General features: G+C 64.7%; 9 protein-coding genes across 9 annotated transcripts; 4 read left to right on the top strand and 5 right to left on the bottom strand.

Moving 5' to 3' along the window:
- Positions 1-335: 335 nt before the first annotated feature.
- JCM10292_004975 (WD40 repeat domain-containing protein) lies at positions 336-2,293 on the top strand (the record flags this gene model as incomplete). Its single annotated transcript, XM_076649899.1, has 10 exons — positions 336-509; positions 664-768; positions 836-930; positions 1,003-1,060; positions 1,125-1,292; positions 1,368-1,504; positions 1,585-1,767; positions 1,848-1,920; positions 1,981-2,116; positions 2,178-2,293. The coding sequence occupies 10 exons, from the start codon at positions 336-338 to the stop codon at positions 2,291-2,293; spliced, it is 1,245 nt and encodes a 414-aa protein (XP_076504539.1).
- A 526-nt stretch (positions 2,294-2,819) lies between these two features.
- Positions 2,820-4,279, top strand: JCM10292_004974 (uncharacterized protein; the record flags this gene model as incomplete). The annotated part of the gene is made up of 7 exons (XM_076649898.1): positions 2,820-2,914; positions 3,000-3,102; positions 3,190-3,214; positions 3,277-3,401; positions 3,480-3,645; positions 3,750-4,113; positions 4,198-4,279. The coding sequence occupies 7 exons, from the start codon at positions 2,820-2,822 to the stop codon at positions 4,277-4,279; spliced, it is 960 nt and encodes a 319-aa protein (XP_076504538.1).
- A 1,910-nt stretch (positions 4,280-6,189) lies between these two features.
- JCM10292_004973 (sugar porter family MFS transporter) lies at positions 6,190-9,031 on the bottom strand (the record flags this gene model as incomplete). Its single annotated transcript, XM_076649897.1, has 16 exons — positions 6,190-6,271; positions 6,331-6,409; positions 6,489-6,550; positions 6,634-6,678; positions 6,779-6,889; positions 6,970-7,039; positions 7,107-7,360; positions 7,576-7,612; positions 7,732-7,992; positions 8,055-8,136; positions 8,195-8,215; positions 8,274-8,294; positions 8,357-8,367; positions 8,425-8,521; positions 8,582-8,846; positions 8,928-9,031. The coding sequence occupies 16 exons, from the start codon at positions 9,029-9,031 to the stop codon at positions 6,190-6,192; spliced, it is 1,602 nt and encodes a 533-aa protein (XP_076504537.1).
- Positions 9,032-9,727: 696 nt separating this feature from the next.
- JCM10292_004972 (uncharacterized protein) lies at positions 9,728-11,578 on the bottom strand (the record flags this gene model as incomplete). Its single annotated transcript, XM_076649896.1, has 3 exons — positions 9,728-11,201; positions 11,253-11,370; positions 11,443-11,578. 3 exons carry the CDS (start codon positions 11,576-11,578, stop codon positions 9,728-9,730), a joined length of 1,728 nt encoding a protein of 575 aa, XP_076504536.1.
- Positions 11,579-11,941: 363 nt separating this feature from the next.
- ARC15 (Arc15p) lies at positions 11,942-12,656 on the bottom strand (the record flags this gene model as incomplete). Its single annotated transcript, XM_076649895.1, has 4 exons — positions 11,942-12,004; positions 12,073-12,156; positions 12,221-12,313; positions 12,408-12,656. The coding sequence occupies 4 exons, from the start codon at positions 12,654-12,656 to the stop codon at positions 11,942-11,944; spliced, it is 489 nt and encodes a 162-aa protein (XP_076504535.1).
- A 300-nt stretch (positions 12,657-12,956) lies between these two features.
- On the top strand, positions 12,957-14,754 carry OXA1 (membrane insertase OXA1; the record flags this gene model as incomplete). The annotated part of the gene is made up of 4 exons (XM_076649894.1): positions 12,957-13,003; positions 13,107-14,034; positions 14,105-14,215; positions 14,281-14,754. 4 exons carry the CDS (start codon positions 12,957-12,959, stop codon positions 14,752-14,754), a joined length of 1,560 nt encoding a protein of 519 aa, XP_076504534.1.
- A 177-nt stretch (positions 14,755-14,931) lies between these two features.
- JCM10292_004969 (uncharacterized protein) lies at positions 14,932-16,474 on the bottom strand (the record flags this gene model as incomplete). The annotated part of the gene is made up of 5 exons (XM_076649893.1): positions 14,932-14,978; positions 15,061-15,162; positions 15,339-15,502; positions 15,566-15,870; positions 15,938-16,474. 5 exons carry the CDS (start codon positions 16,472-16,474, stop codon positions 14,932-14,934), a joined length of 1,155 nt encoding a protein of 384 aa, XP_076504533.1.
- A 479-nt stretch (positions 16,475-16,953) lies between these two features.
- Positions 16,954-21,752, bottom strand: JCM10292_004968 (uncharacterized protein; the record flags this gene model as incomplete). The annotated part of the gene is made up of 7 exons (XM_076649892.1): positions 16,954-17,826; positions 17,887-18,195; positions 18,252-19,485; positions 19,544-20,732; positions 20,824-21,103; positions 21,187-21,382; positions 21,472-21,752. The coding sequence occupies 7 exons, from the start codon at positions 21,750-21,752 to the stop codon at positions 16,954-16,956; spliced, it is 4,362 nt and encodes a 1,453-aa protein (XP_076504532.1).
- A 58-nt stretch (positions 21,753-21,810) lies between these two features.
- NHX1 (bifunctional K:H/Na:H antiporter NHX1) lies at positions 21,811-25,550 on the top strand (the record flags this gene model as incomplete). Its single annotated transcript, XM_076649891.1, has 10 exons — positions 21,811-21,853; positions 22,126-22,241; positions 22,648-22,744; positions 22,841-23,051; positions 23,120-23,475; positions 23,539-23,622; positions 23,686-23,833; positions 23,896-23,950; positions 24,006-25,049; positions 25,134-25,550. 10 exons carry the CDS (start codon positions 21,811-21,813, stop codon positions 25,548-25,550), a joined length of 2,571 nt encoding a protein of 856 aa, XP_076504531.1.
- Positions 25,551-26,151: the final 601 nt, after the last annotated feature.

The raw sequence follows: 26,151 nt of genomic DNA, 5'->3' as shown, positions 1-26,151 counted from the left end.
CTTCCGCTCGCTCCCTCGAGCTCGTGCTTGCCTGTGGAACCCTGCGTGACGTTGCTGCAGCTCGCACACGCGCACCGTCCGAGTCTCGATTGCTCGCGTTGCCTGTGTCGCCCTCCGGCTCGCCATCCGCCCCGCTTCCTTCCCTAAGCTATCTCGCACGGTATACCCGCGTGTGAGCTCATCCGCGACTCTGTATGCACCTCGAGTCATCGATACAACATTACTGACCCGCGCGTGCATCGTTCGCAGCCTCGCTCCGCCCTCTCGAGCTCCCGTCCAGCCCCACCTGTCCCTCTCGCCTCATCAACCCCGTCTCGTTTAGCTCCGAAAACACCATGCCCGCCGAGCCGACGCCGACCACCCTCACGCCCGAGCCAGGGTCGCACTCCAAGACGTCCTTCCCGCTCGACGTCCGCTTCCCCGTCTACTCGATCGCCTTCACCGACGACAACACGGTCGTCCTTGCGGGAGGCGGCGGCAGCAGCAGGACTGGCGTAAAGAACCGACTGGTGAGCCTCACCTCTGATGAGTGCGAGAGGATGATGCCAAGTGCCGGCGGAATGTCCCGTTCAGAACGCTTCGCGGAACGAGCATCCAGAGGGAATGCTTCTCGGGCAGCTGCGGAATCTCGAGCAGCACGCACTGACTATCCTTCACCCGCAGTCAATGTACACGGTCGACGTCAAGAAGCGCCAGCTCTCGCTTGTCGAGGAGCACGAGCTGTCGAAGGAGGAGGATGCGCCTATGACGGTCGCGGTGCACCCGCCAGTGCGTTCACTGCCTTGCGCCAGACCTCACCTCACCACAGAGAGATTGATGAAGCGATGTCGCGCAGACCAAGGCAATGGTGGCGGGAATCAACTCGTCGGCTCCCGAGCTGGAAAAGGGCACCAACGAGAACGTCCGCTTCTTCAGCTACGATGACAACTCGTGCGCTGGCTATCCTCCCTTGATCATGCGTGTGGGGTCGTACTGATATCTTCGGGAGTTCGCGGCTCACAGCATCAAGTACGAGAAGCGCAAGCAGACCATCTCTTCGACCGATCCCGACCACTATCAGGTGCGCCAACCACCATCTCGTAGGTGAGAACCACCACGCCAACAGTTTTTCCCTCATGCTGCAGAAAGTGACCGCCTTCTCCCGCGCCGAGTCGTCCCCGCTCCTCGCCGTCGGCTCGACCAACTCGGAGCTTTCACTGCTCTCGTACCCTGCGCTCGATGAGGTCCTCCCGACACTGACCTACGACGGCGAGGAGATTTACGACGCCGACTTCAACGACGACGGCGACATGGTCCGTTGCTGGCTCTCATCCTCTCCTTCCTTTCCTCAGCTGAACAGATTGACAAACTCTTGTTGGCACGTGCAGCTCGTCGGCACGTCCTCGAACAAGCTCTGTGTCTGGTCGACCAAGGTAGCCGACAAGAGCGCGGCGCCCGAACCGGTGCAGGTCATCGAGCGCCCGGTGCTCAAGAAGGAACTCGCGTGCACGTTCCGCGCAGCAAAGTGCGTCGGCCGGACGAATCAGCTACATTCCAGGTCTCCTAAAGGCAAGGCTACTGATTGTAGGCATGGTCTTTGTGCAGGTTCGGCCGCCACCTGACCGCGTCCAACCTGTACACGGTCGTCAACGCGTCGCCGGCGGGCAAGGTGCGCAAGCCGCCGGCGGGGAGCAAGAAGGCGTTCGTGAGCCTGTGGGACGCGCGCGCGTGGAAACTCCTCAAGACGCGCACCGTCAGCCAGAAACCCGTCACCGCGTTCGATGTCAGGTACGTGAGACTTCGCGCTTGGTCCCGCAGCTTGCCGCATGGCATACCGGCTGACTTGCCGACCGATGTTCGTTGCGCAGCGACGATGGCACGCTGCTCGCTTACGGTTCTTCCGACTTGAGCGTCGGCATTCTCGATGCAATTACCCTTCGCGTGCGTCTTTCGCCTCTCCCGTTTCGCGCCTCCCTCGCTGACGGTATGACGTCCCGCCAGCCGATCCTCACTGTATTGCACGCGCACGACTTCCCCGTCACGTCGCTCAAGTTCAACCCGTCCGCGTCGGTCCTCATCAGCGGCAGCGCAGACAACTCTGTGCGCGTCATCGAGGTCCCGACGCTCGCGCAGCGGGGTGCGCTCCACCCCCTCTTCTGTCGGACGACCAGCGAGAGACTGACGCTCGAGACGCGCAGGCGGCAACTCGACGACGTACACGGTTCTCATGACGCTCCTCATCCTCGTCCTCGCCATCGTCATCCAACAGACCTTTGGGGACGAGCTCCTGCGCGCGGCGAGGTCTGCCTTGTGACTAGTCAACACGCTCTCGTTTGTCGTCGAGATGTGAGTGGTGGCCGTTCGTTCGCGGTGTGCCATACTCAGCGGGAGAGACGGGGCTGTAACGTGTCTCTTCTCCGCTAGTTGTGTCGCCGCGCGTTTGACTGCCCTCACGAGTGACTGCTGCACTGTTCTGCGAGCCGCACGAAGCGCTTTGGAGAGCTTTGCAAGTCGCACCTGTCCTCCGTCATCAGCACGCGCGGCTCCTCACGCTCGACTTCACTCGCGCCGAGCTCGAACAGCTCTGACAGCGATCCACGAGCTCGCAAGCGCTAGACAGAAGCTACTCAGGCAGTCCTCCGCGCTCCTGTGCCCCTCTGCGCCGTCGCTCGATCCGCACCGCCTCGCTTCCTTCCGGCTCTCGCACCGGCTCGCCTGAACCCAGGTGCGTGCTGGCAGTTTCCCGTCAGAAGGGCCAGCACCGACGGCCTGCTGACTGGATTGCCGTGACAGCACAGTCCCGCCTCTACTCTCCCTCTGCACCCGCCCCACCTGCGACCATGTCGGACCGCGACAACCTCCTCGCCATGGGCTTTCCCGAGGCCAACGTCACCAAGGCGCTCAAGGCGACACAGAACGCCGGCCTTCCCCAGGCGTGCGTCTCCTCTCTCGCTTCCCGTCCCACTCCGCTCGCACCGGGTTCGAGATCGGACGTGCTGACGCAGGCGATGGGGACGCAGGCTCGACTACCTCGAGAAGCACGCCGACGAGGACGCGAGCTTCTGGGAGGCGGCAGACGACGCGGACGAGGGCGACGCGATGGCGGTGGATGCTGAGGCAAAGGTGCGTTCCGCCCTTTGCATGCTTGAGCCGCCGCGACTCTGGTGGGAACGTTGTGCGCTGATGCATACTGGCGTTAATGGCGTGCAGAGCCTGAAATGCTCGGAATGCGGCAGTAGGTCTCTCGCCCTCTCTGCGCAAGTCGACGGCAGCTGACAACGCCCTTCCGCCGCCCAGAGTTCTTCCGCAATCAGGCGCTTGCACAGTACCACTCGACCAAGAGCGGCCACACCGATTTCGAGGAGTCAACCGAGGAGCTCAAGCCGCTCACTGAGGAGGAGAAGGCGCAGAAGCTGCAGGAGGTGCATCGCCTTACCCGACCCGTCGACACCCGCTGTCTTGCACAGAGTGCTGACTAACGCTCGAGGGTGGCTTCACAGCTCCGCGAGCGCATGGCCGAGAAGAAGAAGGCGCAGGCCAAGCTCGATGCCGAGGAGAACCGCCGCAACGAGGAGATCCGCCGCAAGTCGGGCAAGGACGAGGCCGCCGCGCGCGAGCAGCTCAAGCTGAAGGAGGCCGAGAGGCAGGCGGCGCTCAGGAAGAAGGGTGCGTTGCCGCTGCTCGCCTCGAAGCACGGAGCCGTCCCGCGAACGTCTGCAGTTTCTGAAGGTGCGGTCCGTGTTGACGCTTGCCAAACTGTCCGCCCGCAGAAAAGGCCGACGAGCTCGCCGCGCGCAAACGCATCAAGGAGCAGATCGAGGCCGACAAGCGTGCGCGCGCCGAGAAGGCCGCGCGCGAGAAGGCCCTGCGCGAGGGCCGCAACCCGGACGAGGCCGCCGCGGCCGTCTCTGGCGGTGCCGCTCCCGCGCCAGCTGTGCCTGCCGCTGCGTCCTCGGCGGCGCAGCCCGCAGGCGAGAAGAAGACGTTCGACTCGGCGAGGCTGCAGATCCGCGTGCCCGGCGGCGCGCCGCTTGTGCACTCCCTGCCGGGGACGAGCACGCTGCGCGAGGTGGTCGAGTGGGTCAAGGAGCAGACGGGGCTCGCGAGCGTCTCGCTCACGTGCTCCTTTCCGAGGTGCGTGGCGAAGCGCCGCTTCCCTATCCGTCGTTCCGCCTTCGGCGAGCACCCGACTTAACTTGCCCATGCGTCGATGCGCAGGAAAACGTACGGCGACGCCGACCTCGACAAGGACCTCAAGACGCTCGGGCTGGTTCCGTCGGCCGTCCTCCTCGTCCAGTAGAAACTCGCGCCGTTCCCGTCGATGCACTTTCCCCCAACTGCAAATGCCTCACACTCTACACGTGGCGTGGCGACGTGACGCTGCTCCATGAGTCGCCATTTCTTGCGTCCTTCATCGCCTGAAGGCTTCCGCTGCTCATAGTACCAGCCACTATGCTGCTCGCGAGGGTGCTGCAGTTTGAAAGCGACACATAGTCGAGCGTTGCTCATCCCGGAAATCCACAAGCACGCAAGCAACACAGACACAGAGAATGGTGCTTCGCCGATTCGGACGCCTCCTCATCGCCAGAACCGCCGGTCCTCTGACCACGACGCCACCCGCTTGTTTCCCCGACTGTGTCTTGGGCCTTGTCTCTCTGCTGCTCACAGCAACTTAGACCGTTACCTGCACCAACCGGAAGGCCCGAAAGAGCGCTTTCGCGCCGCTGTCACCCTCCACGTATACATCGTGAAGCTCCCCGTTCTGCGCTTGCGGATGGCTGCGATGCAGCCTGTTTCATTTTCGAGCGTGGCACAGCCGCTTCTGCCGCCCTCGCTGCTCCCCCTCTTGCATGACTGCCTCGATCACATCCCGACGCTCTGGTATGCCGAGCTCGAAGTCCTTCCAGAGCGTCGAGGGATGGCGCGCTCCATGCATACCTCTCGTCGAGGTCAGCGAGCGCGCGATCAAGCAGTTACAGGACCCAGAGGCGTTTGAGCGCGATGAAATGGCGTCTGGTAGGGGCTGGCTGGGCGACATCCTGTCGAGGCTCAGACGCCGCCCGACCCTGCCCGCCTCGCAACGCTTTGCGGAGGAACGGCGGAACTACGCTCGCGAGTTCGCGGGCTGGATGAGTTCGCTCCCGCTTCCTTTGCCAGTCTCCTGCTTCCGCTGACCCCTCTCACTTGGCGTGCAGTTTTGCCGGCCATACGTTTGGGTTTTCTGCACGACACGCTCGGCTCAGTGCCCGGCACGAGGTCTCTGGATGACATGTTCCGTCTCGGTTCGGAGCCTGCCGTCAAGAAGGCCGTCACCAACCTGCCATCCCTGCGCTTAACTCGAGATCAGCTTGTGCACCTTGCCGGTGCGCTCTCTATTTACCTATTCCTGAGTGTCCTCCCACAGCTGAGTGAGGGCCGACAGCACGCGGCATCATCCTTCCAGACGCGGATCCGCAGGCTCCGCCGGCGTACATTCCGCCTTTGCCCGCATCGAGCGTGCAGTGTGGAGTGCACTGCTCTGCGCTCGCATACTCTGCGCCTGAGGAGTACAGACAGGACCCACTTGCGGCCACAACGAGGCGTTTGGGCCCGATCCTCGGGCCCGAGAGGGAATGGCGCTGCTGCAACGCGCAAAGAACCTGAGTCGGTGCTCGCTTGTACTCTGCCTGCAAATGCGTCGTCCTTGTTGTTCCGTACGCCTGAATGGAGAGCATGCAGCTCGTGCTCCTTCCCGAGGTGCGTGGCGAAGCGCGGCGTCCCTTTCCGTCGTTCCGCCTTCAACAAGCACCCAACTAATATTGCCCATGCATTGACCCACAGGAAAACTTACGGCAACGCTGACCTCGACAATGACCTAAGAACGCTCGGGCTGGTCCCCTTGGCCGTCCTCCTCGTGCAGTGGTTCCTCCTTTCTTGCATGCTCCCAGCGCTCTCGCCTGCATCGTGAAGACTTTGAAACACACTGTGCTCTGTATGTGTGAGAGTTAAGAGTGTGCAGCGAGCAGGCAAGCGATGATGCGCGAGATACGAGACGGGACACGTCTCAATTGCAGAACTGTCGGAGATCTCGAAGGAGGGGGAGAGACAAAACTGGTTCATCAAGAAGTAATCTACACAAAAGTTTACTGGAGCCTAGGGCGATGCACGAAGAGACGGTATAGATGGACCGAGGCTGAACGCATCAGCCTCAGAAACGGCGAGAGATTGTCTTCAGACCGAAGGCGTTGACGCCTTCTCCTCTTCGTGTGAGAGTTCGCGCTTTGCATCGGTGTGAGGGCTGTGAGCCGCGCCGCTGTGGAGGAAGTCCGAGTTGAGTGGCGCGCTCGGCAGGAGGATTCGAAAGAGACGCACTGCTCGAGGTCGGCCAAGGTCTTCTTTCCGACGTCCTTCGGGATGCGCCAAGCTGTGAAGACGTTGCCGGTGTTGAAGACTGATGGCCAGAGGGCAAAATCCGGTCAGTCAAAACGAGATACGCAATGAATTTTCCCGAGATGCGGATTCCGATGTACCTTCTTCCATCTCCTCGAGCGTGCGACCCTTGGTCTCGGGGAACATGAAGAAGATGTGGATGCTGTGGCGCTCGCGGGTACGTCAGCTGAACGGTTCAAAGAGGCTCTCGGAATTAGGAGAACGGCGGGAGAGCGCTTGACGCACGCAGCAACGGCATTAAAGGTCATGAAGATGAGGTAGGTCTTCCATCTAGTAGCAAATATTCACGCAAGAAGGATTGAGGCAAAGTCAGACAAGGCAAAGACCGAGGCCCGTCACAAGTTTAAGAAGTCAGAAGGCGGGAACGCACTTTTGGTCGCGGAAGGCCGGCGGCGTGGCATAGGCGAGCGCGAAGTTGAAGACCCAGTTGGTAGCCGTTGCAAAAGAGACTGCTTTGCCGCGTACGCGAGTAGGGAAGATCCTGGACAGCGGCAGAAGCGTATTGGCAAGTTAGTACGCTCGAACGGCGCAAACGACACAAGGTGAGTAAAGACGACGTACTCGGACGCATACGTCCAGGACGCTGGCCCCCAGGTACACGCAAAGGAGCAGACGAAGAAATACGAAAAGACTGCGGCGCGAGGCGGCGCGAGATCAGCGTCCGAAGAAGAAGCGGCGGCGGGAGAACGAAAGAGCACCAATGATGGCGTTCCGCCCGTGTTCGTGACCATCAATCTTCCAGGTCGTGGTCGCAGCAGCCTCGGCGCCCTCCACGTCATGGCCGAGGGTAGCCTGAAGAGCGCCGACAAGAGCGAGGAAGACGGCCATGGCGCAAGCACCGTAGAACATCAGGGGACGGCGGCCGACGCGCTCGATCATGTACATGCCAGGGAAAGTGAAGATGACGTTGAGCGTATATTGAACTGCGCTGGCAATGAGCTCCGAGCGGCGCCTGCAGAAACGAGGCTCATGATCAGCGGGATGCTGCCGCCGCGAAGCGGGTTGCGCTGGAGTCCGAGATAGGAAAGCAATTCATGCGGTCTACACAGGCTGAGCAAGCCTGAGGGTAGCCATCCGGATCCAGCACCTTTAGTGCGACCGCAGCGAGCAAGAACCGTCGGGACCTTCGGGCTGCTGGGCGTCTTTGCACATCAAGGGTGTGCTCACCCTTGTAGTCCAGCACTCTGTAGGACGTAAACAATGTCTGTTGTGTGCGGGAATGAAGGTCAGATAAGAGTTAAAGGCGGACTGCGAGGCTTGAAAGCCCGTCATGCGGTGCCAGAGCATTCGATCAGCACGCAGAGGTAGGGGAACGCGACGAACAATACATCATGACATTCATGCCAGACAATTGCGACCACATTTGTTCTGAGCAACCGAGGAAAACGCGACGGCGGACGCTTGGCTTGAGAAGGTCGAGATACGACTTGGCCGCCTGCGTCTTGTCGAAGTCGATCTGTGCCTTGATCTCGGCGTACTCGAGACGAACAAGCTCGTTGTCGCGGCTACCGCGGCCGTGCACATCGGCAAGGATTTGAAGTGCCTCTTCATCGCGACCGCGGTCGAGGAGCCAGCGAGGTGATTCTGTGACATGCACGCAAGTTAGTTCAGGTCTTCTCGTGTCAGTCCTGGCGGAATGTGCTTGCCGGGGAAGATGAACATCAGCGAGCCGAGGACAAGGCCCGGAATGAGCTGAAGAGCCCACGGCAAACGGAATGATGCCGTGCCCTGCAGCATCAGACGTCAGCTAGCCCAGCCTATAAAGTATAGACTAGTCGTAACGTACATCGATGTAAGAGCAGCCATACTAAACCGGGGGCAACGCTCAGCGGACATGACAGCATCACCGGCAAGCGAAAACGGACCTGGACAAAGTACTGCAGGAACTGGTTGCGAGAATACCCGTTCAGCAAGCATGCAAGCAACAGAGGCGGATCTGCTTGCTCACGATGCCGATGGCTGGAAATTCGGGCAGAGTCAGCGTCCGTCTCAGCGAGAGGGAAGCACACCACGCACTGATCGAGAGTTGCTGGATTGAGACAATGCGACCGCGAATCGAAGGCTTCGTGATCTCGGCTTGGTAGACGGTGACAATAGCTGAAGCAATACCAACCTGTCGATCGCGCAGAGATGGGTCAATGAGGAAGGCAGGCGGTGTCACGACGATACTCACAGCAAGTCCAGCGACAACCCGACCGGCTACCAACGTAGCGACGTTGTGCGACACCGACTGAATGATGCAGCCGAGAACCCAGAGCCAGCCTGAGAGGATGATACAGTACTTGCGGCCAATCTTGTCCGACAGCCACGAGTTGATGAGCGCGCCGCCGAACGAGCCCGCGGGCATGGCCGCGGTGATTCCGCCTTGCAGGTCCGAGTTGGGCGAGTTGAACTGGCGGAGGTAGTGAGGGTTCGAGAGCTGCGCTGACATCGACGAGCTGGGCGCAAAAACGAAGGTCAGCATTGCTTGCCTTAGCGTCGAAAGCACAGCGAGACTTCGAGTACGACCGCCGGCTCACATGTCGCAGCCGAACATTATTCCGCCAATGGTAGGCAGAGCGCCTGCCACCCATGAATTTGTCGTGAAACGGCGCAGAAGCGACCGCTGGTCTTGTACCGCCATGTCTTCACTGACAGCTGAGAATGTAAAAATGAGAGGATCGGTCTTGCGCGAGTGCCGAGCCCCTCTTGAGAGCAACGACGAGGGCAAAGAGAAGGCAAGAACGGGAGCAGCGCCCGTCGCGACACCCAGCCGCTCTTCGGCAGAGACGACAGAAAAGCGGAGCCAGCATCGACAAAGCGGGGCTCAAAGCGGCCCCCACGGACTCACGAGACGCGGGCTTAACGCCAGAACTCGCAAGCCGAAGCCTGCAGCAGACCGAGCTAGTGCGAAGGAACCGGGACGTCGGAATCGTCCTTCACGAGCGAGCACGGGGCGACCGCGCGTCGCCGGTGATGGTGCTGTCCCAGCAGGTTGAAAGAGTGTGTCCGAGACCAGTCGCGCAGCTTCAACCTGCAGCAACGCCGGGCAAGCACTAGAGGACGAGCAGAACGCGGACGGTGAGAAGCACGCGGTTCCGCAGCGCCGGGCCCCTTTCGGTTGTCGCTGTCGCTTTTTTCGTCCTGTGGGCTATCAAGATGTGCCCGTCCCGGTGCCCAACCGGGCTCCGGATCGTGAATACGCAGCATGTGGAACGCCAAGGCGGGTGGACACGGTCAGGTCACACGGTATCTCCAAGATGCCGACAGACCACATCAGCAGCAAGAAGCTGGGCGACTACGGTACGATCGCTCCTCGCGCGCCTTGACAAATACAGCTCTACAGCTCCTCGTGCACACGCTGCTGCGGCTCGTCCTCCTCGCGCGCCGCATCTCTGCGCTGCTCCTGCTCGGCGGCGATGAGCTCTCTCGCCCGCGCCCTCGTCTCCTCGCTCGCGGCGCGCCACTCGATCTCGAGCAGGACGCGACTGCACCCCTTGCTCTGCTGCTGCTGGACCTTTTTCTCGCGCTCCGCGGCGCTCAGCCCGCGCTCGAACGCGCGCGACCGCTCGATCGCCGGGATCGAGAGCGAGAAGACGGCGTTGGCGATGTTGTGCTTCGACACGCCGAGACGCAGGCGCGACATGGGGAGGCCGAGGAGCGGGTCGAGCGTGCGGAGGAAAGACGGAAGGGGCGAGGCGCGCAGGAGCGCGGCGCGGTCCGGGACGGAGAGCGCGCCGAGCGACTCGGTGAGGTTGAAGATGGGGACGGCGGGCGCCGCAGACGACTTGGCACTCGCCGCAGTGATCCAGTCGACGACGGCGCCAGCCCACTCGCGCGCCACAATGTCGATCTTGACCGCCCGCTGCGTGATCGAGAGGTTCTCGTCCGGGAGGGAGCGCAGCATGCGCGGGAAGCGCGCGTCCTCGTCGTCGGCGTCGTGCACAAAGCGGTCCGCGCCGCGGAGCGAGCCCGCGTGTGCCCGAGCCGAGGTGAGCGCCGTCGACAGCTGCGCGCGCAGGTGGTGGTTGACCATGAGCGGCAGCGGCTGGGGCATGCCCTTTTCAGCCTCGTCCTCCTCGTTGTCGTCGGCTTCACCAAAGTCCTCGCCGATCTGGCGCAAACTGCGCGCAAGGTTGCCCATGACGCCGCCCTGCGCCGGGTCGTACATCTTCTCCCACCCCTCGCGCAGCATGCCGCGCCACGTCTGCCCCTCGGGCTCGTCCGGGTTGACGGGCAAGTCGAGCATCTCGCGCTGGAGGCTCGGCACCTCGCCGCTCTCGGCCTCTTGCTCCTCGCCCGCGCTGAGGACCCCGTCGAGCCACTCGGCAAACTCGCCGTCGAGCCGCGCGGCCTCGGCCTGCGCGCGCTCGAGACGCCGCGCCTCGTCTCGTGCGAAGTCGGCCGGGGCGTACTCGTGCGCCGAGTAGACGGCGCGGAGCGGCGAGCCAGCCTGGACGGCGTTGAGCTCGTCGAAGAGGAGGTGCAGGAAGACGTAGCGATCCGCCGGCGTCGACGGCGCGTCTGGTCGGAGGGAAGTGGGCGTGTAGTCGAGCAAGTCGAGCCAGAGCGTCGCCGCCTCGCGCGACAGGCGGTCGTAGTCTTCGCGGAACGCCCGACTCTCGTCCTCCCACTGCTGAATGTCGGCCGCAGAGAACGTCGTGCCCTCGAGCGGCTTGGGAAGCGCAAGTGCGTCGTCGAGGAGCATCGAGAGCGTCTCGGGGTACAGGCGGGTTGTCAGATTCGCGAGGTGCGAGGCGGCGACTTCCGAGTTCAGCGTCGAGACGGCCGTCTTGTTCGAGCCCGAGCCGAGGCTGTCGGTTCGCGGTGTCAGCTCGAGTGCGTGAGAGGATCCAAGGACGCACCTGTTGATCCACAGGCCGACATGCTCGGCGCCGTATCCCTCGAGCAGGTAGGCGGCGCGGATGGCGATACCCAGGTACAGCACCCACTGCACGAGCTTGGTCGACGGTACCCGCAGGGCTGTGTATGCGAACTCAGTCGGTTCAGCTGGTTCTGTGGCTCTACGACGGGCTGAAGAGGGCGCGGACTGACCCTGCACCGCCTTGACGAGTGCGGGAGCGCCGCCATACTGTACAAGGGTGCGCTGGAGAAACAAGAGCGGGGTGCTGCTGATCGCCGTCACGATGAAGGTCACGAGCGACGCGACCAGCGAGACGGCCGACGGCATGTTTCTAGGCGGACAAGCCGGTGAAGGCGATGAAGACGGTGGGAGCAGAGCAGTGCGAGAAGAGCCGCTAGACCGTCGAGGCTGACTCGAAGACCTCGCTTAGCCTCGTGCAAGGGCTCTTGATAGGGCAGGACAAAGGAAGGCGACGCTGACAAGAGGTGCGAGTGCAACAGGCGCGGCACGTGCATGAACAGGACGCGATCAAATGCGCTCGCAACGGCAAATTTGGGTGCACCGCCTTCTGCCGCACAAAGGACGACATCCACCACTCGTCGTTGCGAATGGCGAGCCGCGTGCTCGACTAAGTCTACAGGGGATCGCGCCGTCTCCCGTCCGCTCGCTTGTTCCTCAACACCCACGTCTTCAGACTCGCCGCCGGTCCGACATGACGCGCACGATGCAGCCAATCCCTGCCACCTCGGTGAGCTGTCGCGCGAGGGAACTCAGCACCAACAAGTCGACGAAAGAAACCCCCCAAGGACAGGACGACGCACCTTCTCGTGCCAGCCGAGGACAACGTTCCCGCTCGTGTCGCCCAGGTTCTCCATCGCCTTGTACAGGTACTTCATCAGGGTGACCTGCTCAACACGCTCCGTTCAGTAAACACTTCTACTCGTCAACGCCCAAGCGAGACGAGCGCACCTGTTCTGAGGGTTCGAGCTGTTGGACGAGGGCGGGAATGTCGGTCGAGCGGGTCGAGTTGAGGATGGACAGCACAGTCGAGAGCGCAGTTGCCTGTGCACGGTACGGGTGAGCGCGAGTTGTCCGCACCAAGGCTGCCTCGCCGAGCGGGTCCGCCGCAAGGCGTCTGTCTGTGCCCAGCACGCACCTTTGCCTGCTTGATCTCGGGCACCGAGTCCTCTCCGTAGGGCCACTCGCCGTCCCTGAGGGCGTCCTTGAGCGCTGCGGCGACGTCTCCGCGCTGCAAGAGGCCCTTGACGGAGCGGTCCTTGGACTGGGCGTCGGCGAGCGCCTGTGCGGGCTGGCGCGGGTCCGGGTGGTAGAGGCTCGAGGCGAGCACGCGGTCCTCGTCGTACTGATCAATGTCGATGCGACGGAAGTTGGCGGTCGAGGCCATCCTGGGCGGAGTGGATGTGGGGGCGAACGATGACGAGGCGAGCGAGGAGAGCGCTTCGAGGGCTGCGTGCGTACGAGTAGGAGCGAGCGGTGGAGCACCTCGTCGACTTGCTACTCGGCAAGGAAGGCAGCGGAGATTGTGGGAACAGAGGCCGAGTTGCAACTGCGAGACGAGCGACTAACTCTGTGACCCGAATACAACTCGTTTGTATTCCGAGCAAACGTATTCCACTCGTCCATCCCACTCGCTCGTCTCTCTCTCGCTCGTGCCAGCAGTCTCGGGACCTCGAGTGCGCAGAGGATGGCCGCTGCTGCTCCTGCCCGCGCACTGCGCGTCGCCCTGGCCCAGTGCGTCTCTGTCCCGACCACTCTCATCTCCCTCCCCGGACTTTCTTGCTCGCGGCTCGTACTCGCCGGCACTCGCTTACAGAGGTGCATCGTTGGCCTGCAGGTCCGCACGACCAGCATTCCCGCCCTTCGCACAGCGCGCGCCCCTCGCCGCTGCCCTCTTCACCCCGCTCCGCGCCTCTCCCTCCTCGCGACTCTCCCCTTCCGCCTTCTCGCCCGCCTTCACCGCCCGCCGCACCTTTGCCTCGACACCAGCCGCACGAGGCTGGATGCCAGGCTTCCTCGGCGGCAGTAGCGCGCCGCAGAAGCAGGACGCACCCGCCGAGGTCGAGTCCACTTCGGCGGCAGCGGCACCGTCCTTTGCCGCCGAGCCCGTCGATGCCACGCCCGTAGACGCCGCCGCACCGGCAGCCTCCTCCGTTGCACCCGCCGTCGAGGCCGCGCCGGCACACGCCGAGTCGGTCGTCCAGAACGTCTACGACGGCATCGCGACCGGCTCGCTCGACCTCTCGTCGCTCGCCGGCTCGTTCGGCCCGCACCCGATCATGCGCCTCCAGTCGCTCTTCCTCCACCTGCACGAGTCGTTCCCGCTCCTCGGTCACCCGGGCCTCCAGTGGGCGCTCCTCATCCCCGTCGTCACCCTCTTCCTCCGCGTCCTCCTCTTCCCGTTCCAGGTCCGCGCCCAGTCCAACGCCGCGCGCCTCGCCATCATCCAGCCCGAGATGCTCAAGGGCATGAACAAGCTCAAGGACGCCAAGGCCCGCGGCGACTTCCACGCGATGCAGGCCGCCCAGATGGAGACGCAGGCCCTCATGAAGAAGCACGACGTCAACCCGATCCGCAACCTCGTCTTCCCGCTCGCCCAGGCCACCGTCTTCATGTGCATGTTCTTTGCCCTCCGCGGCCTCGCCAACTCGGGCCTCCTCAGCATGCAGACCGAGGGCTTTGGCTGGGTCCAGGACCTGTCGCAGCCCGACCCGTACTACCTCCTCCCGGTCACGAGTACCGCCCTGACGCTCGCCACGCTTGAGGTGTGCTCCTATGTTCGCTTTGTCTGCGGAGTGCTCGGTACTCATCGCGGACTGCTCGTTCCCCCCGTAGCTTGGTGTGGACTCGTCGACCCAGGTGCAGACGACCACGACCAAGAACATGAAGATGCTCTTCCGCGCCATGGTCCTCCTCGCGCTCCCCTTCGTCGCCTACTTCCCGGCGGTGCGCTCCATCTCCAGCTCATTCGGACTGTTCGGGCGGTACTGACGCTTGTCGCCTACGCGCAGGCCCTCCTCCTCTACTGGACGACCAACAACTTCCTCTCCCTCGCCCAGTCGTCCTTCCTCAAGCTGCCCTTTGCGCGCACGCTCTTCGGCATCCCGACGCCGCCGCCCAAGCCGCAGCCGGGCGACGCCAACTACGTCCCCGAGCCGTCCTTCTCCGAGGCGTTCAAGAACATGCAGACGGGGATGGCCGAAAAGTGGGAAGAGACGCAGCAGCAGACGCAGAAGCAGCGCGAGCTCGACGCGCGCTTCCGCGCCGCCCAGGCCGGCGGCAACCATGCCGAGGTCTACACTCCCCGGCGCGCGCTCCGGCGCCCCGTGTCGGACGGCGGCGTTGAGCAGATCGCGGCCGAGCTCATCGAGACGGGCCAGACGCACCGTCCCGCCGTCATTCAGGCCGAGACGCTCGGCGCGCACGAGGCCGAGCGCAACCGCCGCGTGGCAGAGGCGAGGCGGAGGCGGTTGGCCAAGAAGTGAGCGCGGCGGTCCACCTAGACGTTCATTGGGTCCCCTCTCCCCTCTAGTCCTAGCACCCTTGTATGTATCATCAGCGGCAGACATCGCTCAGCGTCCTTGCGCAGTCGCACCACGAGAGGCTTGCCTTCGAGGCGAGAGCGGACCCTGTACAACCATTGCAGAAGCATCTCCAGCAGCCTACGCATCGCCCACACCCGCCGTCGCCAAGTCCAGCACGAGTTTGACTGCGTATGGCGCGACTCGACATCCATCAGCGCCTCGTGACCGCGAAAGGCACGCGAGCAGCACTTTCGAAACGCCACGCACGGTTCTCGTCCGTCTTCACCCTGAGCTGCTTCGTCAAGTCCTGCACCTGCTTGCCGAGGCGCTGGATGACAAAGTCCTTCTTGTCTGGACCGGCCGTCGAGACTACGTCGAAAGGGTCGAGGTTAGCGATCGTGGCTTAGCGCGAGAGTGGATCCAGACCTACGAGCTGGCGAGCGTGTGAGTGTGTCGCGAGCGTCTGTTGGATGCGACAGCGGTCAGTGAGCGAGCGGGTGGGATTTGCGACGCCAGGCGACACGAGGTGAAGATGCCGCGCGCACCTTGCGCCTCGCGCTTGTAGCGCTCGACCTCGTCCTTGAGCTTCTCCACCTCCTTCTCGGTCACGTGCTTGGCCGCGTAACCCTCTTTGACCTGCAGCTTGAGCTCGTCCTTCTCGCCCCGCAGCTTGCTCACCTCGCCCCTCAGGCTCTTGGCCTCGCCCTCGCTCTTCTCGGCGCGGTTGCGCGCCGCCACTTGCGCCGTCGTCGCCTTTTCGAGCGCAATCTACGCCTGCTTGACGCGCTCGCGCGTGCGCTCGTGCGCCTGTCGCTCGTCCATGAGATGCTCCTGTGCCATCGAGTCGGTGCGCAGCTCGACGTCCGAGGGGACGACGGCGTCTTCGGGCAGCGGGAGGCGCACGTTGGTCATGTGCAGCTGCGCTTCGGAGAGGTAGAGGAGGCGAAGCTGCCGCTGCAGAGTGTGCGTCGTCGACGGCGCGGAAGGGATCGAGTGCAGCTTGGTGCGGCTGCACAGGATCGTCAGAAGCGCCCCGAGACGCGACGAGGTTTCCAAATGGCCGCGCTGCGCCGATGTCTGTGAAGGAGGCGAGTCAGGAGCAGCACGACTGTGCGCGGACACGGCGAGGCGAGACGGTGCACACCTCGGAACCCATGAGCTTGTCAGCTTCGATGCGGAGGCTTTCGTCCGTCATGCACGGGTCGAGATCAAGGTGCTTGTACGCCGCGTCGATCGAATCGTTGATCGGCGCGAGGTTGAACAGCTTCGACGGCTGTGAGCCCTTACTGAAGGTGACGGGGCGGAGGCGCGGCGGCCCGACACTCGGCTCGGCGGTGAGCGGCGGCATTCCGTCGGCGTCCCCGTCTTTCGCCGACTTGTCGACGTCCTTGTCGCCGCCATCCTTCGGGCCAGCACCGCCCTTGCTCTTCTTGGCTTCTTCTTGCGTCGCGGTCGCCTTCTGCGCGTTTTCCTTTTCCTCCCCCGATCCCTCTGGCACCTGGTCCTTCTTTTCGCCTGAGGTAGACGCCCTATCAGCAGCAACGAAGCAAGACGCGACGTTCTGGAGAGGGGGCATGCCCTCCGAGTCGTCCGACTCGTCGACACGCTGTGGCTTCGGCGCCTCCTTGGCCTTTGCTTTGGCGGCGTTCTTGCGCTTGACAGACGCGATCGACGGAGCCATCGAGTGCGTCAGGATTGCCCAGGGAACGGCGACGGCGAGGACGAGGCAGCAGGCTGCGAGGCGGGGCGACGGGGCGACAAACGGCGCAGAACGCCACGCAAGCAGGTGCAGCAATCGGCAAGCCAGCGCGTGCGCTTCTGCGAGCGCTTTCGGTCACTCGGGCGCGTCGACACTTCAGGGCAGCGAAGGGAAGGAGCAGAAGAGGAGGTCGCGCTGGAGGAACCGCTTGTACCGCGCGCGCGCTGGACCTGCTTGGACGAGGGCAGGTCAGTGGAAGCGAAAGGCACCTGCTAAGCGCAAAAGAGCTGGCCTCACCAAGACAATGTGCCTCCTCCCGTCCCTCGTCCACGGCTCTCCGCGGAACGGCCTTCTCAAGCCAACGTCGAGCACCGCCTCGTGCTCACAACGCAAAGTAGTGGTCTAGAGGGCATGCATTCGAGATCCTGCTGCAGCGTAGTCTACATCTACATCCCGGCGATTCAGCGGCGCCAGCTCCCACTCGATGCGCCTGCGCCGCCGCCCGACCCAAACCCGCCGCCTCCTCCTCCTCCTGGCCCACCGTAGGCGCCACCGCCGCCATAGTACTGACCGCCAAGCGCGCTAGGCGGCCGTGAGTTGTACGGCGTGCTGTTGCGCGATGGTGCACTCGACGAGCCCGGGCCGAACCGCCCGCCACTGGTCGACATGGGTGCGAACCCGCCGGCGGACGGCGTCTGCGGGCGCGAGCTCGTACGCGAGCTCGCCGGGCCGAGCGAGCGGTTGTACGAGTTGAGGAGATGCACAACGTTGCTCGTCAAACGGTCGAGGTCCTGCACCTCGCGCGCGCTCAGCGTCGGGTCCGAGCGGTCGACCGCCTCCTCGTCCGCCTCGGCCTCGTCCTCGTCGTCATTGTCAAACTGCCGACCGCGACCCTGCTCGCGCGCCGCGAGCTGCTGCCTCTGCTGCGCGGCGGCTCGTGCGGCCGCCGCGCCGGGCCGCTCACGCCCGCGCGAGATGACGACGTTGAGGCCCTCGAAGACGCGCAAAAGCGAGAGGTCGAGCACCTCCTTGAGCCGCTCGACGTCGTCGAGAGCCGAGATGCCGCTCGCGCTCGGCGCAACGATGGGCAGCCACCCGTCGCACTCGAGGCCGTCGTCCGTCACGCGGAGCGCGTATGCGCCAAAGAGCATGTAGCCGAGCGGGTCGAGCTTGGTCGTCGAGCGCAGGAACGTCTGTCCCTCGCCCTTGCCGTTCATCGCACCCGTCTTGCTCTTCTCGCCGTACGCGTACAGCTGCTTCGAGGCCGTGATGGGCACGTCGGCCGCCTTCTCGTTCTTGCGCGAGTTGACTGACGAGGGGTGAATCGCGCAGGACTGGCAAGAGCTGTGGATCAGCAAAAGGCACTTTGAGAACGGCGTGGAGCGGGAACGCACCTTGTCCTGGCTCGTGCGCAAGCTCTTCTCGCTGATGCGGATCGCAAAGTTGGGTGCGACAGCCGTAGCAATGAGCGCCGACAGCAGCGGGAGCGAGTGCCCGTTCTCGTTGAGCTGCGGCGGGATCACCACCGGCCCGCGCGCGAACCTGCCCCTCCCGCCGAACGGCTGCGGCTGCGCCTGACCGCCAGCTGAGATCTGCAAGACGCCGGCGCGGTCGAGCGACGAGACGAGGTGCTCCTTTATCTTCTGGATTAGGAGGAGCGTCGGCTTGGACAAAAAGTTCTCGCGCGCAAAGTTGTTTGCCGCCTGCACGAGCACGCCGGATTAGCTTGATACGCGGGTCAGGGTCTGAGCAGACTCACAACGTAGTTGCCCTGCCCTTGCAGGTCCCACCAAGCATTGTATGCTTGCAGGATGGCGAAGGGGTCGCCCCGGAAGTCCTGGGGCGCCCACGAGTTCTTGACGCGGTCCGCCTCGGCCTTCATCAGCGGCGGGCTCAGGAACGGGTCGCGGTTCGTCAAGATGGCGGCGAGCGTGAGGGTCTGGTCGAGGCAGCGGAAGAAGCTCCCGAGGAGGCACAGCTTGCCGATGGCCGCCTCGACGGGGAGCTGGAGCAGCACGCGCCCGAGCGACGTCAGCTTCTCGTCGCGGTCGATGGCGCCGACGTGCAGGAGCGTCTCGAGCGCGGCCATGACGCGCTGCGGCTCGGGCGGCTGGATCGTCGCGCTCAGGACGTCGAACACGGACAGGCCGGGCAGCTGCAGGCCCGTGACGTGCATCGCCGTCGACGCGAGGTCCGTCCGGAGCATCTCGACCGTCTGGTGGATGTCCATCGAGTCGAAGCGCGCCTTGGACACGATGCCGTAGTACTCGCCGGGGCGGTGACGGCCGGCACGACCCGCGCGCTGGAGAACGTTGGACGTGCCCGTCCACGCGCTGACGAGCTGCGACAGGCGGCGCTCCGGGTCGTAGCGCTTCTCTTTGCACTTGGCCGAGTCGACGACAAAGACGACGTCCGGGATCGTGACGGACGTCTCGGCGATGTTGGTCGACAGGACGATGCGGCGGATGCCGGCTGCGGGCGGCTCAAAGACGGCCTGCTGCTCGGCGATCGGGATGGTCGAGTGCAAGACGTGGATCTCGATGTCGCGCGCGTTGAAGTTGACGTCGAAGAGCGGGTAGCGCGCACGGTCTTGGAGGATGTTGCGCACGGCCTGGATCTCGTCCCAACCGGGGAGGAAGACGAGGACGTGGCCCTCGTCCGAGCGCGTGAGGACGTGCGCGATGATGAGCGCGAGAAGCGGGTACGGCATCTCGAGGTCGTCAATCTCGCCGACCGGGCGCCCGGTGCGCTGGTCGATCGGGATGGACGGGACGAGCTCGCGCTGGAGGTACGGCACGACCGACTTGTCCTGGAAGACCCATCCGCCCTGGTTCATCGGCAGGCGCAGGTCGCGCAGCTCTTCGATCGTCTCGTCGAGCCAGTGCTTCTCGACGGGGAACGAGCGACCAGGCACCTCGACCACGGGCGCGATGCGGCTCGTGTTCGGGTCGGCAAAGTAGGTCGTGAATAGGCGCGGGTCGATCGTGGCCGACCTGCCAAAACTCGAAGAGTCAGTGCGAGGTAGAATAGGTGCAGAAGCACGAAACGCACATGAGGACGACCTTGATCTCGGCCTTGCCCTGCTTCCTCCGCTCGTGCAGCAGTCGCCGCAGGACAAACAGGAGCAAGTCGGTGTCGACGTCGCGCTCGTGCACCTCGTCGACGCAGACGTGCGTCACGCCGTCGAGGAAGCTCTCGCCCTCCTGCTGCTTCTTCGCTGCGTCGCCGCCCGCACCGTCGCCGCCCGCCGAGCGATCCAAATCCGCCTGCATGCGGCGGAGGAACAGGCCCGTCGTGCAGAAGAGGATGCTCCCGTCCCTCCGCGGCGGCTTGGCCTCGAAGCGGACCTGGTAGCCGACCGAGTCGCCAATCTGCTCGCCGCGCTCCTTGGCGACACGCTCGGCAACCGAGATGGCGGCGATCCTGCGCGGCTGCGTGCACACAATATTGCACTTTGCGCCCTCGTCGGCCATGATGGCGTCGTCGAGGATGAGCTGCGGCAGCTGCGTCGTCTTGCCCGAGCCCGTCGCGGCGAGCACGACGACGACGCTCGACGTCGCGATTTTCGCGAGGACCGACGACGCGTGCGACGTGACGGGGAGCGACGCGCGCTGCTCGCGCAGCTTGACGATCGCGGGCGTCGCGTCGGCCTGGTACGCCTGGAGGCGGCTCCGCAGCGTCTGCGACTTTTGCGCGAGGAACGCCGCGCGCGATTCCTGCTTGCGCCGCAGGAACTCGGCATTGCCGCTCGCCGCGGCCGACTGCGCCGCCGACGACCCCGCCGCGTCCGCCGCGCCCGCCGCGCCGTCAATCCCGCGCGCGGCCATGAGTGCGCGCTCCTTGGCCTTGAGCGCCTTCTCGTGCTCGCGCTCGACCATGTCGCGCGCGCGGGTGTACAGCTCGCCCTCGCGCGACTCCCACACGGCCTCGCGCAGCTCGTCCTCGACGTCGGCGGGCACTTCGAATACGACGTGCGGCGCCGCGGCGCCCTTCTCGACCTTTTTGCTCTGCTTGCGCTCGGTCCACGCGTCCCACAGGGTCGGGTCGCACTGCTCGAGGTACGACGCCGTGTCGAGGTAGGCGCGGTTCGCCGCCTCCTTCTTGGTGTGCGCCTCGCCCATGCCGATCTGCGCGCCCTTGACGCGCAAGGTCGCGCGCCAGTGCGTGCTCCCGCGCTGGCGACCGTAGCCCGGCACAGACTGGTACTGCAGATCGGGGCGGCCAAAGTTGTACCGCGCGCCTGTGGGTTCCAGAGCCCAAGACGGAAGTCAGTCGGCGGCGCGGTTCCCGAACGCGAGCGCATGACTCAGACGCAATAGCTCGAGACGCACAGTAAAAGTCCATGAAAGCGCGCGCCTCCTCCAGTCCTACGCGCTCGCCCGTACTCAGCGCAACCGTCTTTCCATCGTTCTTCTCGAGCGGCGGTGCTGCTGCGGTGGCCATCCCGCGCTGCTGCTGCGCGACAGACGGGGCGGGGTAGGAAGAGGGCGCGGCGGCGGGGCCGTCAAAGAAGGCGGAGGGGGCAGAGTAGGCGGAAGTGGAGGCGTTGGCGGATTGCGAGGCGGCGTGGAGCGGGGTGAACTGCCCGCGAGTGCGGGTCGGGAGATTTGACTGCAAGTAAGCACGCTGGTATGAGTACAGGCTGCACGCAGAGCAGGGAACGCAAAGAGAGCAGGCGGAGCGCGCCGACGCACGTTGGTAAAGAGGCCCCTCGCGCTGAGCTGCATGCACGCGTGGATGGCGGCGAGCTTCTCTGCCTCCTTGACGGTGGCAGCGTCGCCTGTGCCGATCACGGGTTCAATGATTGGGGGCATGGCAGGTCCTGATGCCGAGTTGTACATGCCGCGCTGAGGAGGAGGGGGAGGGTCGGGGTCGGCGACGATGGTGACGCTGCGCGCAGGTTAATACGCGGTAAGCAGACCTGACAGGCTGCACACGGGCTTTCGCAGGATCACAGCCGAGCGCGGGTCGAAGCGCACCGGAAGACGTCCTGGCCGTCGACATTGACCTTGTTCGCGTCGTAGCGCGGGTCGCCGCCGAGGGCCTTGATGTAGTTTGCAAGGACGCTCTTCCCGCCTCCGTCGCTGAGGTAGCGGCTGTCGGGCTGGCCGCGTCCGCCGAGGCTGGCGAAGGCGGCGACGACAAAGTGGTGGTCGTGCAGCGGACCGGGCGCCGAGGGCGCAGGCTGCTTTGACTTTTGTGGTGCGCCCGAGCCGCGGGGTCGGCGGGGCCCGCGGTAGTTGCGGGAGGGCGCGGGCATGCGGGCAGACTTGGCGGGAGGAGGAGGGGGAGGCGAAGAGAGCGGGCGCTTGGGGGGCATGCACGGGCGCAGGCGGGCCGGGAGGGGAGCTGCTGCGGGGCGTGCGCGGGTGCAGGGACGGGCAGCCGAGCGCAGCGCTGCGAGCATGCACGGGCAGAGCAGAGCAGAGTAGAGCAGAGCGGAGCAGTAGCGAAAGCGAGCGAGCAAATGTATTGCGACTACCCGCGAGGAATACACGCCGCGGAGAGACGCGCGTGAGTACGTACGAGCGCGTCTCTGTCCAGCGGGCCTCGCTCATCTCCACAGTCGGCGAGCGAGTCTGCCGCCACCTGCACTGCACCCAGACCCTCGCACTGACCCGCCCCGCCCGCAGTGAACGCGCCCAACGGCGCCATCCCCGTCCCCTCGCCCGCTCCCCTCCCCGACCCTGCCGACCTCGAGCTCGATCCCGAAGTCGAGGAGCTCTGGTCCTCCCGCGCCCTCCTCATTGTCAGTCCCAGACGCGTCCTCCCGCTCTCCTCCGCCCGCACGAGCGTAGCCTCAGACCGCGAACGAGGCGTTCGGGACGTGGTGCACTCAACCGCGACTCCGTCCCCGGGTCGTCCGGCAGGCGCGCCGAGCAGCGCACTACGTCTTTGTACTGCCTGCGGATGCGCCCCAGAGCTACAGGACTCGGTCCTCGCGGCGCCAGGCTCGCACGCCGTCGCCGCGTTCCGATCACTCGCATCTGCGAGCGCCCCTTTTGCACGGGTCGGAGTTGTGCGGGACGACAGACGCACGTTGCGCACTCGCAGATCACTCGTACTGTGAACGGGTCCCGAGCCAGGCGCGCTGACTTGCCTTTGCATTGTCCCCTCTGCCCCACTTGCTTTATCGTCCAAACCCCACCACACAGGTTCTCGTCCTCCTCATCTTTTCCTTCTGGATTTCGTACTATCTCAAGGTCCGGCGAATCCGCAGCATCCATGAGACGATCATCGCCATGTTCAGCGGTCCGTCCCTGCCGTCCTCCGTGCCGCACGATGTGATGGACACTATCGCTGCGGTGCTGCCTGAGGACCCTGACTGACGTGACCTTGACCCTGCAGGCATGTTTGTCGGCGCCTTGGTACGGCTGGCACCAGGGCACGTCGTGCGCGACATGATCGCGTTCAAGCCGACGATTCTCCTAAACGTCCTCCTCCCGCCCATCATCCTCAACTCGGGCTACTCGCTCAAGCAGGACAACTTCTTCCGCAACTTTGCCGTCATCCTCACCTTTGCCTTCTGCGGCACCTTCATCTCGGCCGTCGCCCTCGGGTGAGTAAGCGGGAGCGGTGCGGCGCTTTTTCGTGTCCTCGAGATGCTGACCTCGTCTGCCACCACAGAGTAATCGTCTACCTGTACTCCCTCCTCGGCCTCGAAGGCTTGTCCCTCAGCATTGTCGAGTGCCTCCTCTTCGGCTCGACGCTGTCCGCCACCGACCCCGTGACGATCCTCGCCATCTTCAACGCGCTGCACGTCGACCCCAAGCTGTACAGCGTCATCTTTGGCGAGAGCATCCTGAACGACGCCGTCGCCATCGTCATGTTCGAAACGCTGTCGCAGTTCCACGGCGAGAGCGTGCACGTTCTGAGCTTTTTCCACGGCGTCGGCATCTTCCTCCTCACCTTCTGCATCTCGATGGCACTCGGCGTCATCTTCGGTCTCAGCTGCAGCCTTCTCCTCAAGCACTCGGAGCTCGGTGCGTTCTCGGCGGCATACGCATACTCCTCTATGTCGGGACTGACGTGACCGTACTCTGCAGGCCGCTACACCGAGATCGAGGCATGCCTTGTCCTCCTCATCGCCTACACGAGCTACTTCTTCTCGAACGCTCTGACCATGAGCGGTTCGTCCCCTCCTCTCCCTTACCTCCTCTCTCGCTGACGAGCTGACTGCCCGCTACTCACAGGCATCGTTTCGCTCCTCTTCTGTGGCATCACGCTCAAGCACTACGCGTATTACAACATGTCGCACCGGACGCAGCGCACGACGCGCTACATCTTTGGCTCGCTCGCGAGTTTATCGGAGAACTTTGTCTTCATCTACCTCGGGCTCAGGTGCGTCCCCTCCTCATGCTACGGGCCCCAGGATGAGACTGACGCTTTCGCCGCGTCCACAGCCTGTTCACGCAGACGCAGCTCGTGTACAAGCCCATGTTCATTCTCGTCACGGCCGTGCGTCCCCCTCGAGCGCCCACAAACGTCCACAGCGCTGACCCGACACCCGCAGGTTGCCATGTGCATCGCGCGGTACTTTGCCGTCTTCCCCATCTCGAAGCTCATCAACCTCGTCTTCCGCGCGCGCGGCTCGCGCGTCGACGAGCTCCCGCACTCGTACCAGATGATGCTTTACTGGGCTGGCCTGCGCGGCGCCGTCGGCGTCGCGCTCGCGGCGGGCATGAAGGGTGAGCACGCCGTCGCGCTGCGCACGACGGTGCTCGTCGCCGTCGTCATGACGGTCATCTTCTTTGGCGGGACGATCCAGCGCATGATCGAGATCTTGGGCATCCGCACGGGCGTCGAGGAGGACGACGACGAGTCATCGGACGACGAGGGCGTCTACAACCTCGTCGAAGGCGGCGCAAACGGGTCCAGCGGCGCCGACGTCGAGGCCGCCGCGCGGCGCGCCAAGCGCCGCAGCTTTGGCTCGATCTCGGGCGCCGGCGGGGCCGGGACGCCCGGGACGAGCCACCACTTTGCGACGGTCGGGTCCGAGCAGCGCGATTCGCCGTACCGCGACCAGCCGGGCCTCGCGCGCCCCTCGTCGCGCCTCGGCGCCGTCCCCACCTCGTCCTCGTCAGCTGCGTCCGCCTCGGCCGGCCCGCCCGCGGGGGCGGTCTATGGTGGCGTGCGCGGCGCAGGGACGAGCTCGGGGATGCTGAATCGCGCGCGCTCGCCCGCGAGCGACCTCAGCGGGTCGTCGTCCGACTCGGACCCGGACGTCCTCCCCGGCCCGTCGTCGTCGTCTGCCGCAGGCGGCGCGGCGGACCCGCTCTCGGGCGCGGCGGGCGTCGGCGTCTCGGGCCCGGGGCAGGGCGGCGGGCTCGGGCAGGTGTGGTCGACGCTCGACGAGAACTATCTCTTGCCCGTGTTTTCCAACGCGACGGCGAGCCGCCACCAAGTGAGCAAGAAGGCGCTCCGCGCGAAGCGCAGCAGCTATGGCGCGCCGGGGGGCGGCGCGGCGAGGGACGATGGGTTTGGCGACGACGAGGGGGACGGTGGGCACCGGGGGCCGTATGGCGCGGGTGGGAGTCAGCGGAACAAGAGCTTCAGCGTGCGTTGGCTTCGGCCCTCTTTTCTTCCCTCCCCACGCCCGCGAACGGAGAGCTCACGCTGACGCGTGCAGTCGCTCCTGTAGGACGTCTTCTCCGCGCTCGTGACACCCGCACTATCGACCGGCTCGGGCTCTTCGTCGACGCCCGCTCTCGCCGGGTCCACCTACTCCTCCTCTTCCTCCGTCCACGCTCCGACATCCAATCCCTCCTCCCTCTCGCACGCATCGCACATGACGCCGACGTTCGTCTCGCCGTCGTCGCCCATGCCCTCGGTCGACCTCACCGCCGCAGCGTCGTCGCTCGATTCGCGCCCACCGCCTCGCGCACGCGGGTCGAGCGGACACACGCCCAACTCGAGCGCGAGCGCCGGAATTGGGGAGAGGTCCGCCGCGCCCGTGCTGCCGTTTGGGACGTCGACGAGGAGGAAGAGCTTGCTCGCGCAGGGAGGGGGGTCGTCGGGGAGCTCGGGCGAGTACGAGTCAGGAGGCGACAGGCGGTAGGACAAAGTCTGCAACCTGTAATTCTGCAGTCCGACTTTCGAGCGCGACCGGTCCAGGCTGACTTCGCGCCCTCTTCTCTCGGAATCGTCCTCCCACCTGCATCTTCTGGAGTCCGCCATGTCAGGCAACGCAGGACGTCGGTCGGGCTATGGCCGTAGCCCGTCCTCCTCCTCCCCTCCCGGCAAGAGAGCGTCCTCGCTCGGCTCGCCCAGGACCGTCCGTGCCCGCGGAGCCCCCTCGCCATCGCAAAGTGGGGCTGCGCGCTCGCCGTCTGCAACGTCGACAGCCCCCTCGCCGACTCCGCCGCCCCTTGTACCCGCGCTGTCTGCGCGTCCGCCGCTGCAGCCCGCTGCCGTCGCGTCAGCATCGGCGATTCTGACGGCTTCCCAGGGTGGACCGGGCACCCCGACAGGCTTAGGGATATCTGGGATCCAGCCTGCGGGAGGCACAGCGGCAGCAATCGGGCCTTTGACCACTGCAGGACGGGCAAGGCGTCCGAGGAGTGAGTTGCATTGAGCGGCTCTTGCCTTTCTCGTGCCATCCAGTGCCTTCACAAGTAGCTGACACGCTCTCACTGCAGTTCTCGTGCCGCTCATAGCTG

The sequence above is a fragment of the Rhodotorula paludigena genome, assembly GCF_050403205.1.
Source record: "Rhodotorula paludigena JCM10292 DNA, Rt_paludigena_JCM10292v1_ctg29, whole genome shotgun sequence".
Lineage (NCBI taxonomy): Eukaryota > Fungi > Basidiomycota > Microbotryomycetes > Sporidiobolales > Sporidiobolaceae > Rhodotorula > Rhodotorula paludigena.
This window is presented reverse-complemented; position numbering and strand designations above follow the sequence as displayed.